Raw genomic sequence first — 13,769 nt, 5'->3', positions numbered from 1 at the left:
GCAACCAAGCCCGCGGCGGGAAGGACCGTGTCTGTCTCTGTCACAGCTGCATCTCTCAGGGACACAGTGCCTGGCCTGTGATGGCAGCTCGGTGACCTGGGCACACTCCCTTGGTGATGGAGATGTTGATCCCAGTTTCAAGAACCGCAAACTGTGAGGTGATTGCCAGCATGTTCTTGCACAGCATGAAGAGCTTTTCCTAGATGCCGCCACCACCCAGTTGTGGCGTTATTTATACTTTTGAGACACTTTCAAACGCTTGCCATTTAAGAGGAAGGCCTCGTAACCCTACCTATAAGATCTGAAGGAGCCCCAAAGCTCTGCCCCATCTGAAGGAGGACCATACCCAAAGACAAATCTAAGCNAGGCCTCGTAACCCTAACTATAAGATCTGAAGGAGCCCCAAAGCTCTACCTATAAGATCTGAAGGAGCCCCAAAGCTCTGCCGGATCCGAAGGAGGACCATACCCAAAGACAAATCTAAGCTAGTCTCACAGGGATGGGAATTCTGCCAGTAAACAATTCAACATTCATTGTCATTTCCTTTGTTCGGCACCACGTTGGGCGCTGGGATGCAAAGCGGAACAAGGCATGACCTCCACCTTCCAGGCGTGCAATTCATTTCTCCCCCCTGGAGCCTCTTGAAACGCACATCATACGGCAAGAGAAACCATCCATGACTCCTCAGTCTGCCTTTGGCCTATCAGAGGCCACTCCACTGTCTGGCAATGGTGGCAGGGAGGAGAGGGGCCCAAAGTCACAGAAAGAGAAATTATGATCCCTAGCACTGCTAAGCAAAGAGGCAAATGTTCTCATTTCACCCTTCCCTCTCTTCATGTACCTCACTGCTTTTAATTGGCTGTGAATGAGCTCTTCTTTGTACTGCTGCCCTTGACCCCACTAGACGTGAGCTAGAGAGCAGGCTACACCTAAGGAAAAGGAGAGAACAACAAATCATACCTGAGCTGCGTCCAGTAGAAAGCAGGAAGCACAGTTACTTCCTATTACTGCCCGGAAAGGAACAAATGAGGGCTCTGGGATGAACCCTTTATAAGCAGCAACAACCCATGTGTCTGGACAAGTATTGCAAAGTGAAGTGTGGCAAGTAGCCAGCCTTTCAGCCTGGTGCCATGCACGCTGCTGTGTGCATTTCTTTGCCAATGAACACACTGAATGCAGGGAGCAAAGATGCACGATCACCACGTTAAAGGGGACTGGTCAAAAGTTCTCAATCCCATGGAGGCTCCTCACCCTCAAGCCTAACTCCTTACCCAGGGTCTTTAGACCAGTGACACCTAAAGTATGCCTGCATTGCCAATAGATGCCAGAAATTCTCAAACCAAGTTAAAATCACTTCAGTTTTATGTGTGTACATATACACATTTTGAGGGGTATGTCAATATGTACCTTATTTAAGATACGCAAAATCTGACTCAGGATTTCAAATACAGATTGCTAATAAACTTTCAGGATACTATCTTGATAGTGCCTTGAGCCAAATAAAAGTCCCTCGTTTTCAAATACCTTCATTAACTGAATTAACTGAACAGGCTTAAGGAATAATAGACCATTGGCTACCTCATTTCAGAATCTATTTCCTTTTTTCCCTTAATTTTTTATTTTGGGAAGCTTCAAATTTGAACAAACAGTGGAAACACTATAATAAAACCACCTATGTACCCAACACTTTATTTCAATAATTATCTGCTGGTGGCCAAGCATGTTTTATTTATACCCACCCTCCTACTTCCCCTCTCTGTGAGACTTTGAAGCAAATGACAGACATCTTAGAAACTTATCCATGATTATTTTCCATAGGAAAATATCTCCAAATTAATTTATAGTTTCTTCTCCATAAAAATCATCTGTAGGAAATAGCCTCTGGTGATAATTTATGGAGAGAATATGAAAGGTATCAATTTTCCAAAATTAAAAACATAGCAAAAAGCCCAGTAACCTGATACTTTCTCAGTGCCTACCTATCCCTTCATGTAAACATTTCACTTCCCTCTGGATCTCTCCACCCTGATCTTGGAGGAGAGCTCACATCAAGAACTTTATGCTTCTTTCTAACTTGTAAGACTATGGGCAGCATGAAAATGTATTGTTTATAATTGCAGATCAGCAGAGTAAAAGGATTATACCAACTGAAATATTTAAGAGTGAGGCTTAGTGTACACCCTTCATTTTATGCAAGAAAAAATCCAGAAGCACAGGAGTAGGAGAAACATTTGATCAGGAACACTGCACAAGAGGTTGACTCTGTGACTTTAAATGGTATAAGGGCTGAGAAAGCTCCCAGTAAGAGCTGGTAAGTGTTGTAGAAATGAAAATTATTATTATTAAAATTGAGTTTGCTAAAATGCTCCCCATGCTATAAATGCAAACACTAAGAAAACAGCAGTTTGGGACGATTTTTAATTTCATGTTTTTTGTTTTCTTTTGAGATAATAACATCAAACAATTTCAACTACACACAGTTCTCTCATAAAATCCATTTGACAATAACATGAAATTTTAAAAATTGTTAAGAAGCATGGGGAAACCTTGCCTGAATTCTGTGCTTCTTTCCATTGACTTCCATCCCTGAATTGAAGCAATAATGAGTAATTATCTCACGCAAAGCACTGGATTGCGTGAAGACGAAAAAATCATGTTTTCTCCCCATCCCCACAAACTTGCAATCTATTAAAAAACTATTAAACAAGTAAACTTCCTGGGTTTTTTTAGTCACCTTTTTATAGTATGGTAAAATACACATAATATTTATCATTTTAACCTTTTTCAAGCATACAATTTGGCGGCATGAAATACATTCATGATGTTGTGTAACCATCACCAGTATCTATACCCCAAACTTTTTCATCATCCCCAACATAAACTCCATACCCATTCAACAAAAATTCCCCACTCCTCCCCACCCCCCCAGCCCCCAGCAACCTCTGTTCTACTTTCTGTCTCTAGGTATTTGCCTACTCTGGATACTTCATGTAAGTGGACTCATACAATATTCTCCCTGAGTCTGGCTTATTGCATTTAGCATAATTAAACAAATACTTCTTAATCAAAGCCAGATGTGATGACAGCTCTGACTTAATTCAGTGAGAACACAGAGGGCAGAGGCTCTAAGTGTCAGGAGGGGGCAGCATCTAAACCATGTGTCAGAGGAGACAGACAATTTTAACAGGAGAAGAAAGGTAGAGAGATAGACAGGGGTAATGTCAGGGATTAGGAGGACATTTGGGGAGGCGGGGGTGTTTAGGACTCAAGGCTGGAGAGGATAGTTAGGGTTGAAATGGCCAGAACCTTGGGTTTATTCAATAATCCCAGTATCAGAGGGAGGTTGGCAAAGATGTGGGAAAGGACTTCTTTCTTGCTTAAAATCTAGATGGAAAAAGAGACTTAGTAATTCCCAGGAAGACAGTGACAAGTACAACATATACTCAAAAGACGGGATATGCTGGTTTGTCCTTCAAAGGGAAAGTTGTAATAAGACACAGCCGAGGCCATGTCCAACTGCCAAGGGAGTTGAACAGACAAGTGGGCACGCACTTGTCCCTGCATATGGGGCTCTATGGGGATTTGAGGCATGTTAGCATGGTGCCAGAGAAGTCTGGGGGACTGATCCTTGGTCTAGCTCCACAGACAGCCAGGGCTGTGGTCACGCCTTTGGGGACTGCCCTGCACTCCGTGGTCATGCTGCCTGGAGGCTGATGACACCTAGCCCAGAGGAACTGTCTCCTGCCCACTTCCAGACCGACTCTCTAGGGCTAGCAGTACACAAAAGCTCCAGATGGCCTGACATCACCTCACCCTCTCCTTCATCCTCTTTCAAAAAACCCACCCAGGGGCGCCTGGGTGGCTCAGTCATTAAGCGTCTGCCTTCGGCTCAGGGCGTGATCCTGGCGTTATGGGATCGAGCCCCACATCAGGCTTCTCCGCGATAAGCCTGCTTCTTCCTCTCCCACTCCCCCTGCTTGTGTTCCCTCTCTCACTGGCTGTCTCTCTCTGTCAAATAAATAAATAAAATCTTAAAAAAAACAAACCCACCCAATGGGGGGTTGCATGTCGTGCTATGGAAATCTGAACCTCTGTCTAAGAATGATGCTGACCTCACAGCAGTGGACACAGACTCTGAAGATAAATTTTTGTGTGTTTAGACAAAAAAAAAAAAAAACCAAAAAACCCTGTTTTGTAACAAAGCCAAGCGTATCTGAGCTTCCCATCATCCCAAGTCTGTTATGAATATTTGTTAAGGCGCTGGCCATGCAGATGCCCAGGGGATGCAATGGAAGGTAGGACCAGATGGGGATTTGAGGTTAACTTGAAGAATATCAATTTACAAGAGACTGGAAGACCCTCAGGTCTTGTTCCATATATACAGGGTGGTTTCTGATGACCCCATGTGCACAGCACAGGATGGAACGGAGTGGGCAGAGTGGAGCCGGGAAGGTCAGTGACAAGGAGATTCCTTCAACCATCCTTCATTCAATCCATCACTCTTTTATCCTTTCATTCATCAGGACATCAACCAAACCGTCTTTTAAGTGCCACACACTATTCTAGGACCATTGCGGGGCTAAAACAAAGTCCCTACCCTTGTGGAACTTACATTCTAGTAGGGGGAGACAGACAATAAACAGTGGTGTAATACACAAGTCAGTTGTACAGACAATTAATATATATTCAGTGAAAAGTAGAGCAGGATAAGGTGAAGTTGGATTGTCACTGGGAAAGGAGCGTTGCATTTAAAATAAGTTGCTCAAAGGAGGCCTTATTGAGAAGGTGAGATTTGAGCAAAAGGTTGAAGGAAATGAAGGAATTACTAACAGGGCTATCAGGAGGAAGGGTCCTCCAGCAAGAGGGAATTGCCTGTGCAAAGACCCTGAAGTGGGAGCGCGTCTGGCACATACAAGGGGATAGTAAGGAGGCCAGCATGGCAGGAATAGAGTGCACTAGGAGGAGGGTAGTAGGAGAGAAGGTGGAGAGGTCATGGATGCCAGATCATGTAGATTTCTAGGCCACTGTAAAGGTTTTTTCTCCTGCTCAGGGTTTCTCAACTTTGACATGATTGACATTTGACCAGATAACTCTTTGCGGTGTGTCCTGTATGATGTGGGATGTTGAGCAGCATCCCTGGCCTCCACCCATTAGTTGCCAGTGGCACCCTCCTCCAACTGTGACAACCAAAAATGTCTCCAGATGCCGCAGATGTGCATTGGAAAAGAGGAATCACCTCTGATTGGAAACCACTGCTCTAAGCGAAATCAGGACACAATGGAGTTTTGGAAGAATAGGAGGGACACCATCTGATGTATATTTTTAAAAGATCATTCAGGCTTCCCTACTGGGAATCAACTGGAATAGGAAGCAAGAAAGCAGCAGGGAGATCATTCAGGATAATCTGGGGGCTTGGAACAAAAGATGGCATAGTGGAGGTGGTGAAAACGGGTTGGGCGTTGGCTGTATCTTGGAGAGACTGCCCATAAGATGCGAGAGAAAGGAGTCAAGGATGGTTAGAAGATTCTTGGCCTAATCAACTGGAAGGGTGGAGTTGCCAAGAACTGAGATGAGGACCACAGTGTGCAGAACAGGTTTTGGTGGGACATCAGTAGTTCAGATTTGGCAATATGAGTTTGAAATGAAATTCCAGTAATCCAGGTGAGACAATATGAAGCACTGAACCAGAGAGTGACAGTAGCGATGGACCAAAGTTCTTTGTATTCAAGAGATTACCATTTTGGTAAAAAACATAGGATTTGGCACTCAACTGGAGGAGAGAGAAGGGAAGAAGGTGAAGAAGGCCTCATGATGTTATGGCTGGATAATGCTGGTGGTAGAATGAGGATGAATGCCTGAAGAGAGAAACAAGCTGGCAAAAGGAGCCGGTGGGAAGGGAAAGAGGACAGTCTTCCTGCTAATCCTATGGGTTTGAGGTCCAAGGGAACAGTGAGAGGAAAAGTCTAGAAGAGAGCTGGCAGGACAGCTCTGGTGATCAGGAGAGGTCACAAGGCTAGAAAGAGAAGGAAAATCCCCGCCCCTTCCCCCAGGAGTAACATGTGTATAGAGGGAGCCTGGCAAAATGGGAGTAAGGAGGCCAGGAGACAGAAAGTGCAGTCAAAGACAATCAATGAGGGAACAGAGCATGGAATGTCAGCAGTGAGGAAGGTTCCAGGAAAATCCAAATAAACAGAAACTCAATGTAGCTAATTCAAGGCTACAATACTTGTAGCAATCCATGAGGTTATTTATGCTAAAGCCCAAAGCCAATCCACTCTGTTACATTAAAATTATAATTTATTGATGGGTGGTTATTTAAATTTACCTATGGATCTCATAAAATCTAAGCTTATAAAACCACAAATAATGTTTACCATATGTTATACATAACAATGAACTACTAGCATGCCTTACCAGATTTCACAGAAAATCTGTCCTTACTTAAGTTTGTCTTTTAAGATGGAGCTGTAGCCTGGATGGGCCCCATGAGTACTACGTTTTTTGTACTATATGCCTTTGCTATCACTAATTATTTATGTACGTCCTCCGCTTTTACTAACATGTCCTTTTTTTTTTTTTTAAGATTTATTTATTTATTAGACAGAGAGAGACAGCCAGCGAGAGAGGGAGCACAAGCAGGGGGAGTGGGAGAGGAAGAAGAAGGCTCCCAGCAGAGGAGCCTGACGCGGGGCTCGGTCCGGGTACGCCAGGATCACGCCCTGAGCCGAAGGCAGATGCTTTACGACTGCGCCACCCAGGCGCCTCCTAACATGTCCTTTATCCACTGTTCTGCAGACTTAGAAATGTGTGAAAAAAGAAAAAATTCTAAAAGCCTTTAAAGAATCATTCATAAATTATGTATTCATTAAATGACAGGTAATGCTGGCCCTTGAACAACACAGCTCCATTTATATGTGGGGTTTTTTTTTCCCCAATGAATAAATATATTTTCTCTTCCCTCTGATTTTCCTAATCATATTTTCTTTACTCTTGCTTCCTTTATTGTAAGAATATAGTATACCATGCGTATAATATATAAAATAGGTGTTAATTGACTATGTTATTGGTAAGGTTTTTGACCGACAGTAGGCTATTAGTAGTTATGTTTTTGGGGAATCAAGTTATAAGTAGAGTTTCAACTGGGCAGGAGGTCGGTACCCCTAATCCCTGTGTTGTTCAGGGGTCAACTGTAGTTTGAACTCTGCCTGATTAAGCCATTTATACATATACAAAATAGACAGAAAAAAAAGTACTGTAACTAAAAGTTACTATTACATTGAAAAAGATTCCTTGATTCTCATCAGACTGACCCTTCGTTTTCTCACCTCCTGAGTTCAAAGAAGCCAGTCTTTTGAAAAATCCTGAAATGTAAATCAGGGGTTATGCTATCTTGTCCCACTGAGAAAGCTGAGCTTCTTCCTCTCACCTACTTCTTCCCAAAAGATCATGATCACAATCTGGGGTTGCCAGAGGTTTCAAAATACATTTCTAGGAACTGTTTTGTGTGCTGCAACTAAGTGCCCCAGTGCTGCCAATGAGATGAAATGAATTTTCCTCCTCCCATCAGATTTCCAAAATATTCAAGTTCACTCATTCACTCACAACTCACTCAGTCTTTATTGAGTCCCAACTGTGAGTGGTCACAACCTTTCGACTGGCTCCAGGGAGAACAGGAAAGGTGTGTATAGGCCCAGAGAATGGTGCCCTTGCTGATCTTGGCCTTTCCGTGAATTTCAGTCCTGGTTCTGCCATAAAAATTATCTGAGAAAGGCCCCAGATAACTGAAAGATTTTCCATTTCCAACATATCCATGAACAGTGACCACTCTGAGGGATGTGCAGGGGCAGATAAGGGGTAGGGTCTGGAGCAGCTTCCCTCATGAGAGAAATCTGCCTACTCCTCTCCCTATTCCAGCAAGGTGTTTAATAACAGAGAGGAGATGGCCAGATTAGCAGTAAAGGACGAAGAAGAAGCAGAAAGCAAGTTAGTTTTCAGTGGCTGGAAGAGAACAAGTTCTAACCAAATTAAGATGTGCACATTAACTTCTTGTATTTCTCAAACTTTCCCAGGGAAAATACAGGGGAGGGGAGGGCACTTACATTAGTATTAAGGGGTTGCCACCAGCCTTAAGGTAGTAGCATTTAACAATGCCACAAAGACTCGTAACTATCAAAACCGTTTGTACTTCAGCGGTTCTCCTTCAGTCTGGGGCGGGGCACAAAACAAAAAGGCCAGAAGTAATTGCAGAATGGAGGAGGCTCAGATTTGTCCACGTGACACAGCTGTGATGCTGATCCCCTGCCTTGGAGGTGGCTCCGACTCCGTCCACAGACCCCGGTATAGGAGCGGGTGGCGGATGGGGGGGAAATACAGTCCAGACCCAAGTTAGTCCCAGCTTGCTGAGCCTCGGTTTCAGGAACTGCAATCTCAGATTTTGTAGCCCTTACCCCTGTCTACAGCTATTTCACAGGAGACTGGACTTTTTGAGTTAATTCACATCCAACCGCCCCTGGCAACACTCCTTCCTAGGGAACTGCCCTCACGCCCCTCTCCCAATTCCCTCAGACAGCTGTTTCCGGCAAGTGCAATAACCCTAAAGGAGGTGCTGCCATCTGGTTGGTGACTCCCATAGTAGGAGGGGGCTGCAGGGGGGAAAAGACGAAGCCGTACCGGGACCCCGGCAATACTCGCAGGACCAACAGCTGTCCGGGCTCTGAGACCTGGGGTGGCGGGGCAAGGGTGTGTGAGGAGGGTCCCAGCCCTTCCTGAGTCGGCCTGCCCCCGCTGTGGCCCTCACTCCAGTTGGCCACCGGCCCTTACCTTAGCGTTTCTCCAGAGAACGAACCTCGGCGGCTAGCTCTAACCCGGTGGGACCCGCGGCAAGTGCGCTTAGCCATCATAGCCACGCCCCGTCTTCACGCCCCACAGCCCAGGCCACGCCCCCTCTAAGCCTCTCCCCTTGCGGCCGGGACCACGCCCCCTCACGTCCTTACGTGCGGCCTCGGCTACGCCCCTCCAAGCCAAGCTGTCGGGGGTCCGCGGCCTGGCCTCTCCCCTCCCGTCACAGCCACGCCCCCTCGCCCGGGCCACGCCCCTGAGCTCCGCCTGGGCCCCGCCCTCCACATTGGTTACGCCCCTGCGCTCTGCTGTGGCCCGGCTCCTCCTGCAGGGCCAAACCCCTAGCGTTCCCTCCTACCAGGCGGGATTTGGCCACAGGGATTCGAGGTCGCGTGGGCGGCGCCCCTTGTCTCTAGAGAAACCCTCCCGGGTCTGGGAACTGAGCGCTGGCGACATTTTGTCGGGTGAAATCAGACCGCAGGCTTAAGAGCCTCGTCTAGAGAATGACTTGGCTCAGGTTTCTCCCATTTCTAAACATCAAGACTGAATGTACTGAGAGCAGGTCGCTCAGTAAGGAAATGCAAATATTGGACGAGTCACACAATCGTGTTCCTTCCTGTTATTTTCATGTCCACTTTACCCGAGTTTCTTGGAGGCAGTTTTCACATATGAACTCGAATTTGGAATTGCTTCTTCCAGCCAGTTTTCACATCCTCTAAACCAGAACTATGGACCAATGATCCTGTCCCTCAGCCAACCTTAAGTGCAAGACAGATGAGTGGGGTAAACAGAACTCTTGTATTTCCTGATAGCTCCTCCAGAGGACCTTACTTAGGCATCCAGTGAGCTCTGGCTGTCTAGGGCCTGTGGAGACACGACCACACTGAGACTGAAACTCTAGTTGCAAGCCCTGTGGGTGCCCTAAGATCATTCTGCTAGCCTTCCTCTCTCCACTTAAAACTCTGGGTCCACAGGAGAAGGTTATCAGCTTTTCTACCTCTGTGCAGAAATCTCTGATTCATTCATTCAAATCCTATTTTTTGAGTACATGCTCCCCTAACAAAGAAGATAAGCCTCCAGGAGCTTACAGTCTGAAGTTGTCCCAACAAGAAATGATGAGAAAGTTAGAGAAGGTGTGGCAAGGGGCTGATAGGTAGAAAAGGATTTGGTAAGCACAGGTCTTCTTGATTTGATTAGTAGGAATATGTTTCGGTACCAAACATAGGAAGTCACCTTTATAGGACTTAGTATATTTCTTTACACTATATATTCTCTTAGCCTTTTCACATGTGTAGAAAGATAACATTTCTTTGCTCCCAGCAGTAAGATTTGCTACATTTATTTTTTCATATGCCAACAATACAGATTTTGTGATAGCATATTTAGTTACTTTCTCTTTTCTTCCCACCCTCCATTCCGTTTCTGGCTTGAAGATAGTGGGAATATTCAAAATGTTGCACTACAAATCTCTTTTCTCTTTTCTTCCCACCCTCCATTCCGTTTCTGGCTTGAAGATAGTGGGAATATTCAAAATGTTGCACTACAAAGAACACAGAGAAAAGAACAAGTTTAACAGAACACTGGTATTAAGCTCATTCTGACCCTGAGAACCCTTCCTCATTTATAAAATGTTTCAACTGTCAGTCATTTTTGCCTGAAAAATGGACACACAGAAATTGGTCCAAATACAGCCTGAGTAATTTACTGAGCTGATTTTTATAGTGAGTTCTACCTCACCTTCTTCCACAAACAATTTGAGGCAGCTTACGAAAATACTGACATTACTGAATACAACCAATAGCTGAAGGAGCCAGGGAAAGGGGAACTTAAAGTAAGGAGAATAAAGTAGTCAATGCTAAGATCAGCATTTAAGTATGCAGGCCACCAGATCCAGAACAGTTGTTTAAGTTGGGACAAAGATTTGCCCCCTAAGCTTTTCAATAGCATTAGAAAAGAGGAAATAGCAATCATTTTAAGGTCTTCTAGTGTTAAGATAAAAATCAATCTTGTAGTTTTAGTTTAGTGTTGTTTTGTTTTAGAAACACGGTTTTTCTTGAATTTCTGTCCTGAGAAAAATCCTGTTTTTTCATATAGATGATGTGGTGAGCTAAGTGGGAAATAAGTGTCGTGAGGAGTTAAACACAGGTCCCCTCTCTGTAAGCTGTTGACACAATCACAAAACACAGTGCATTAAATCAATTCTATGAACCACCAAAACTTTTCTGTTCATCCAAGCACATAGGCCCTCCAGGGTAGCATTTTCGTAATCTTTCCCTAGGATGGCAAATGGGTTTCAACTCACATGTCAACTTTGAGCTATCTGTGGTGGCTGCCTGAATAACTGTGTTGAGCTTTGTATCTTTGTCTAGGCTCAGAAGGAAAAAGTTCTGTGACTGATTAACAATGTCTATCACGGGTGCAGGATGGATGCGTGGCTTCGTGCAAAACCTATCTGGTAACTCCGCTTTGCAGAAATAGAGGTCNACTGAGCTGATTTTTATAGTGAGTTCTACCTCACCTTCTTCCACAAACAATTTGAGGCAGCTTACGAAAATATTGACATTACTGAATACAACCAATAGCTGAAGGAGCCAGGGAAAGGCGAACTTAAAGTAAGGAGAATAAAGTAGTCAATGCTAAGATCAGCATTTAAGTATGCAGGCCACCAGATCCAGAACAGTTGTTTAAGTTGGGACAAAGATTTGCCCCCTAAGCTTTTCAATAGCATTAGAAAAGAGGAAATAGCAATCATTTTAAGGTCTTCTAGTGTTAAGATAAAAATCAATCTTGTAGTTTTAGTTTAGTGTTGTTTTGTTTTAGAAACACGGTTTTTCTTGAATTTCTGTCCTGAGAAAAATCCTGTTTTTTCATATAGATGATGTGGTGAGCTAAGTGGGAAATAAGTGTCGTGAGGAGTTAAACACAGGTCCCCTCTCTGTAAGCTGTTGACACAATCACAAAACACAGTGCATTAAATCAATTCTATGAACCACCAAAACTTTTCTGTTCATCCAAGCACATAGGCCCTCCAGGGTAGCATTTTCGTAATCTTTCCCTAGGATGGCAAATGGGTTTCAACTCACATGTCAACTTTGAGCTATCTGTGGTGGCTGCCTGAATAACTGTGTTGAGCTTTGTATCTTTGTCTAGGCTCAGAAGGAAAAAGTTCTGTGACTGATTAACAATGTCTATCACGGGTGCAGGATGGATGCGTGGCTTCGTGCAAAACCTATCTGGTAACTCCGCTTTGCAGAAATAGAGGTCCATGTAGAACTTTTGTGTAGTTACAGCAAGTCAACAATTCTCATTATAGGGCTTTTGATAAATATTCAGCAGAAGAGTTCAAGTGATCCTCTCTCAATCTGTCCCACCCACACTAGTCTCCCCTGTTCATTCCCATCTTGGAACATTTCCCTTGTTGTTCCCATTGTTTGGACCACTTGTTGCCTACATTTACATGATCAGGTTTTTCTCATCATTCAGTTCTCAGCTAAAATGTTGTCTCTTTAGAGCTGTCTTTCCTGACAACCATAGCTGAAATTGTATCCAGAGCCTCTCCATTTGCACTGAACACAGGGAGCACCTGGAGATCGTTATAATGCATACTCTGACTCAGTGATTCTGGAGTGGGACCTGAGATTCTGCATTTTGTAATCTCTCAGGAGATGCAAACCTGATGGTCCACAAAACACACTTTTAAGTAGCAGCCCCACCCCTCTATCTCTTATTACATTGTCCCTTTCATTTTCCGCCATGGGGTGTCTCACCACTTATGTATTTTCTGGTTTGTATATTAGATTGTCTGTTGGTTGGTTGTTTACTACAATGTAAATTCCCTAAGAGCAGGGACTTTGACCAGATTGTTCAACTTTGTATTCCCAGCACTTAACACAGTACTGGCACACTGGTTGGGGTTCCATAAATTTTGGTGAATAAGTGATGTTTAAGGTTCATTGATTCCTTCATCTCTTCAGTTCCTGCTTATTGAATACCTCCATAACTGCTCATTTATATACCAGGAAGTAGACTAGAAATGAAAAATGGCGGTGTTCCTCAAGTACCAGCCCAGGAACTGCTAGTTACTGGTTCACGCTGAGATAAGAAGCTTGAACTGGAATGTAAATCTGGTAAGTCATCAAACACAGTGTTCAGTTAGATGACTTTTTTTTTTATCATAGCAAGGCTTTCTTGATGATAGAAGCAATGAGTTGTTTTTCCTTCCAGGGCAAGAAACTCTGGGGAGAATGAAAGATTTTGAGCAATAACAGAGGATCGTGGGAGAGACAAACAATTTGGTGAGACAAGGTGTAATGGATAACTTTATATGTCAACTTGGTTGGGCCATAATGTTTAGATATTCTGTCTTCATTATTCAAGATGTTACTATTAAGGTGATTTTTTTTTTTTTGGATCTGATTTAACATTTGAATTGGTGGACTTTGAGTAAACCAGATTGTTCTCCATATTGTGGGTGAGCCCCACCCAATCATTTGAAAGCTTTAACAGAACAAAGATCTGACCTCCTCCAGACGAATTCTGCCAGCCAACTGTTTGGACTCAACTCAACTCTACCCTGAGTCCCAGCCTGCAAGCTTACTGCAGATTTTGGACTTAACAACTCCATTGTCATTTGAGCCAATTCTTTTTTTTTTTTTTTTAAAGATTTTATTTATTTATTTGACAGAGATAGAGACAGCCAGAGAGAGAGGGAACACAAGCAGGGGGAGTGGGAGAGGAAGAAGCAGGCTCACAGCAGAGGAGCCTGATGTGGGGCTCGATCCCATAACGCCGGGATCACGCCCTGAGCCGAAGGGGCAGACACTTAACCGCTGTGCCACCCAGGCGCCCCCATTTGAGCCAATTCTTAACATCAATCTGTGTGTGTGTGTGTAAATAAATAAATAAATAAATATATATATATATATATATAT

At 44.0% G+C, this 13,769-nt stretch overlaps 1 protein-coding gene across 1 annotated transcript in view; it reads right to left on the bottom strand.

The window, feature by feature from the left end:
• Nucleotides 1-12,105, bottom strand: part of CA5B (carbonic anhydrase 5B) — a 53,664-nt gene extending 41,559 nt beyond the window's left edge. Inside the window, exons 1-2 of the mRNA XM_034649891.1 lie at nt 11,922-12,105; nt 10,229-10,378 (exon numbers count right to left, since the gene is read on the bottom strand). Of these exons, the coding sequence (XP_034505782.1) occupies nt 10,229-10,378; nt 11,922-12,105 (334 nt within the window). The remainder of the gene's footprint in view (nt 1-10,228; nt 10,379-11,921) is intronic.
• Between the last annotated feature and the right edge of the window lie 1,664 nt (nt 12,106-13,769).

The sequence above is a fragment of the Ailuropoda melanoleuca genome, chromosome X (genome assembly GCF_002007445.2).
Source record: "Ailuropoda melanoleuca isolate Jingjing chromosome X, ASM200744v2, whole genome shotgun sequence".
In the NCBI taxonomy this organism is placed as follows: domain Eukaryota; kingdom Metazoa; phylum Chordata; class Mammalia; order Carnivora; family Ursidae; genus Ailuropoda; species Ailuropoda melanoleuca.
Note: the sequence above shows the minus strand (reverse complement) of the source record. Positions and strands in the feature narration are given on the sequence as shown.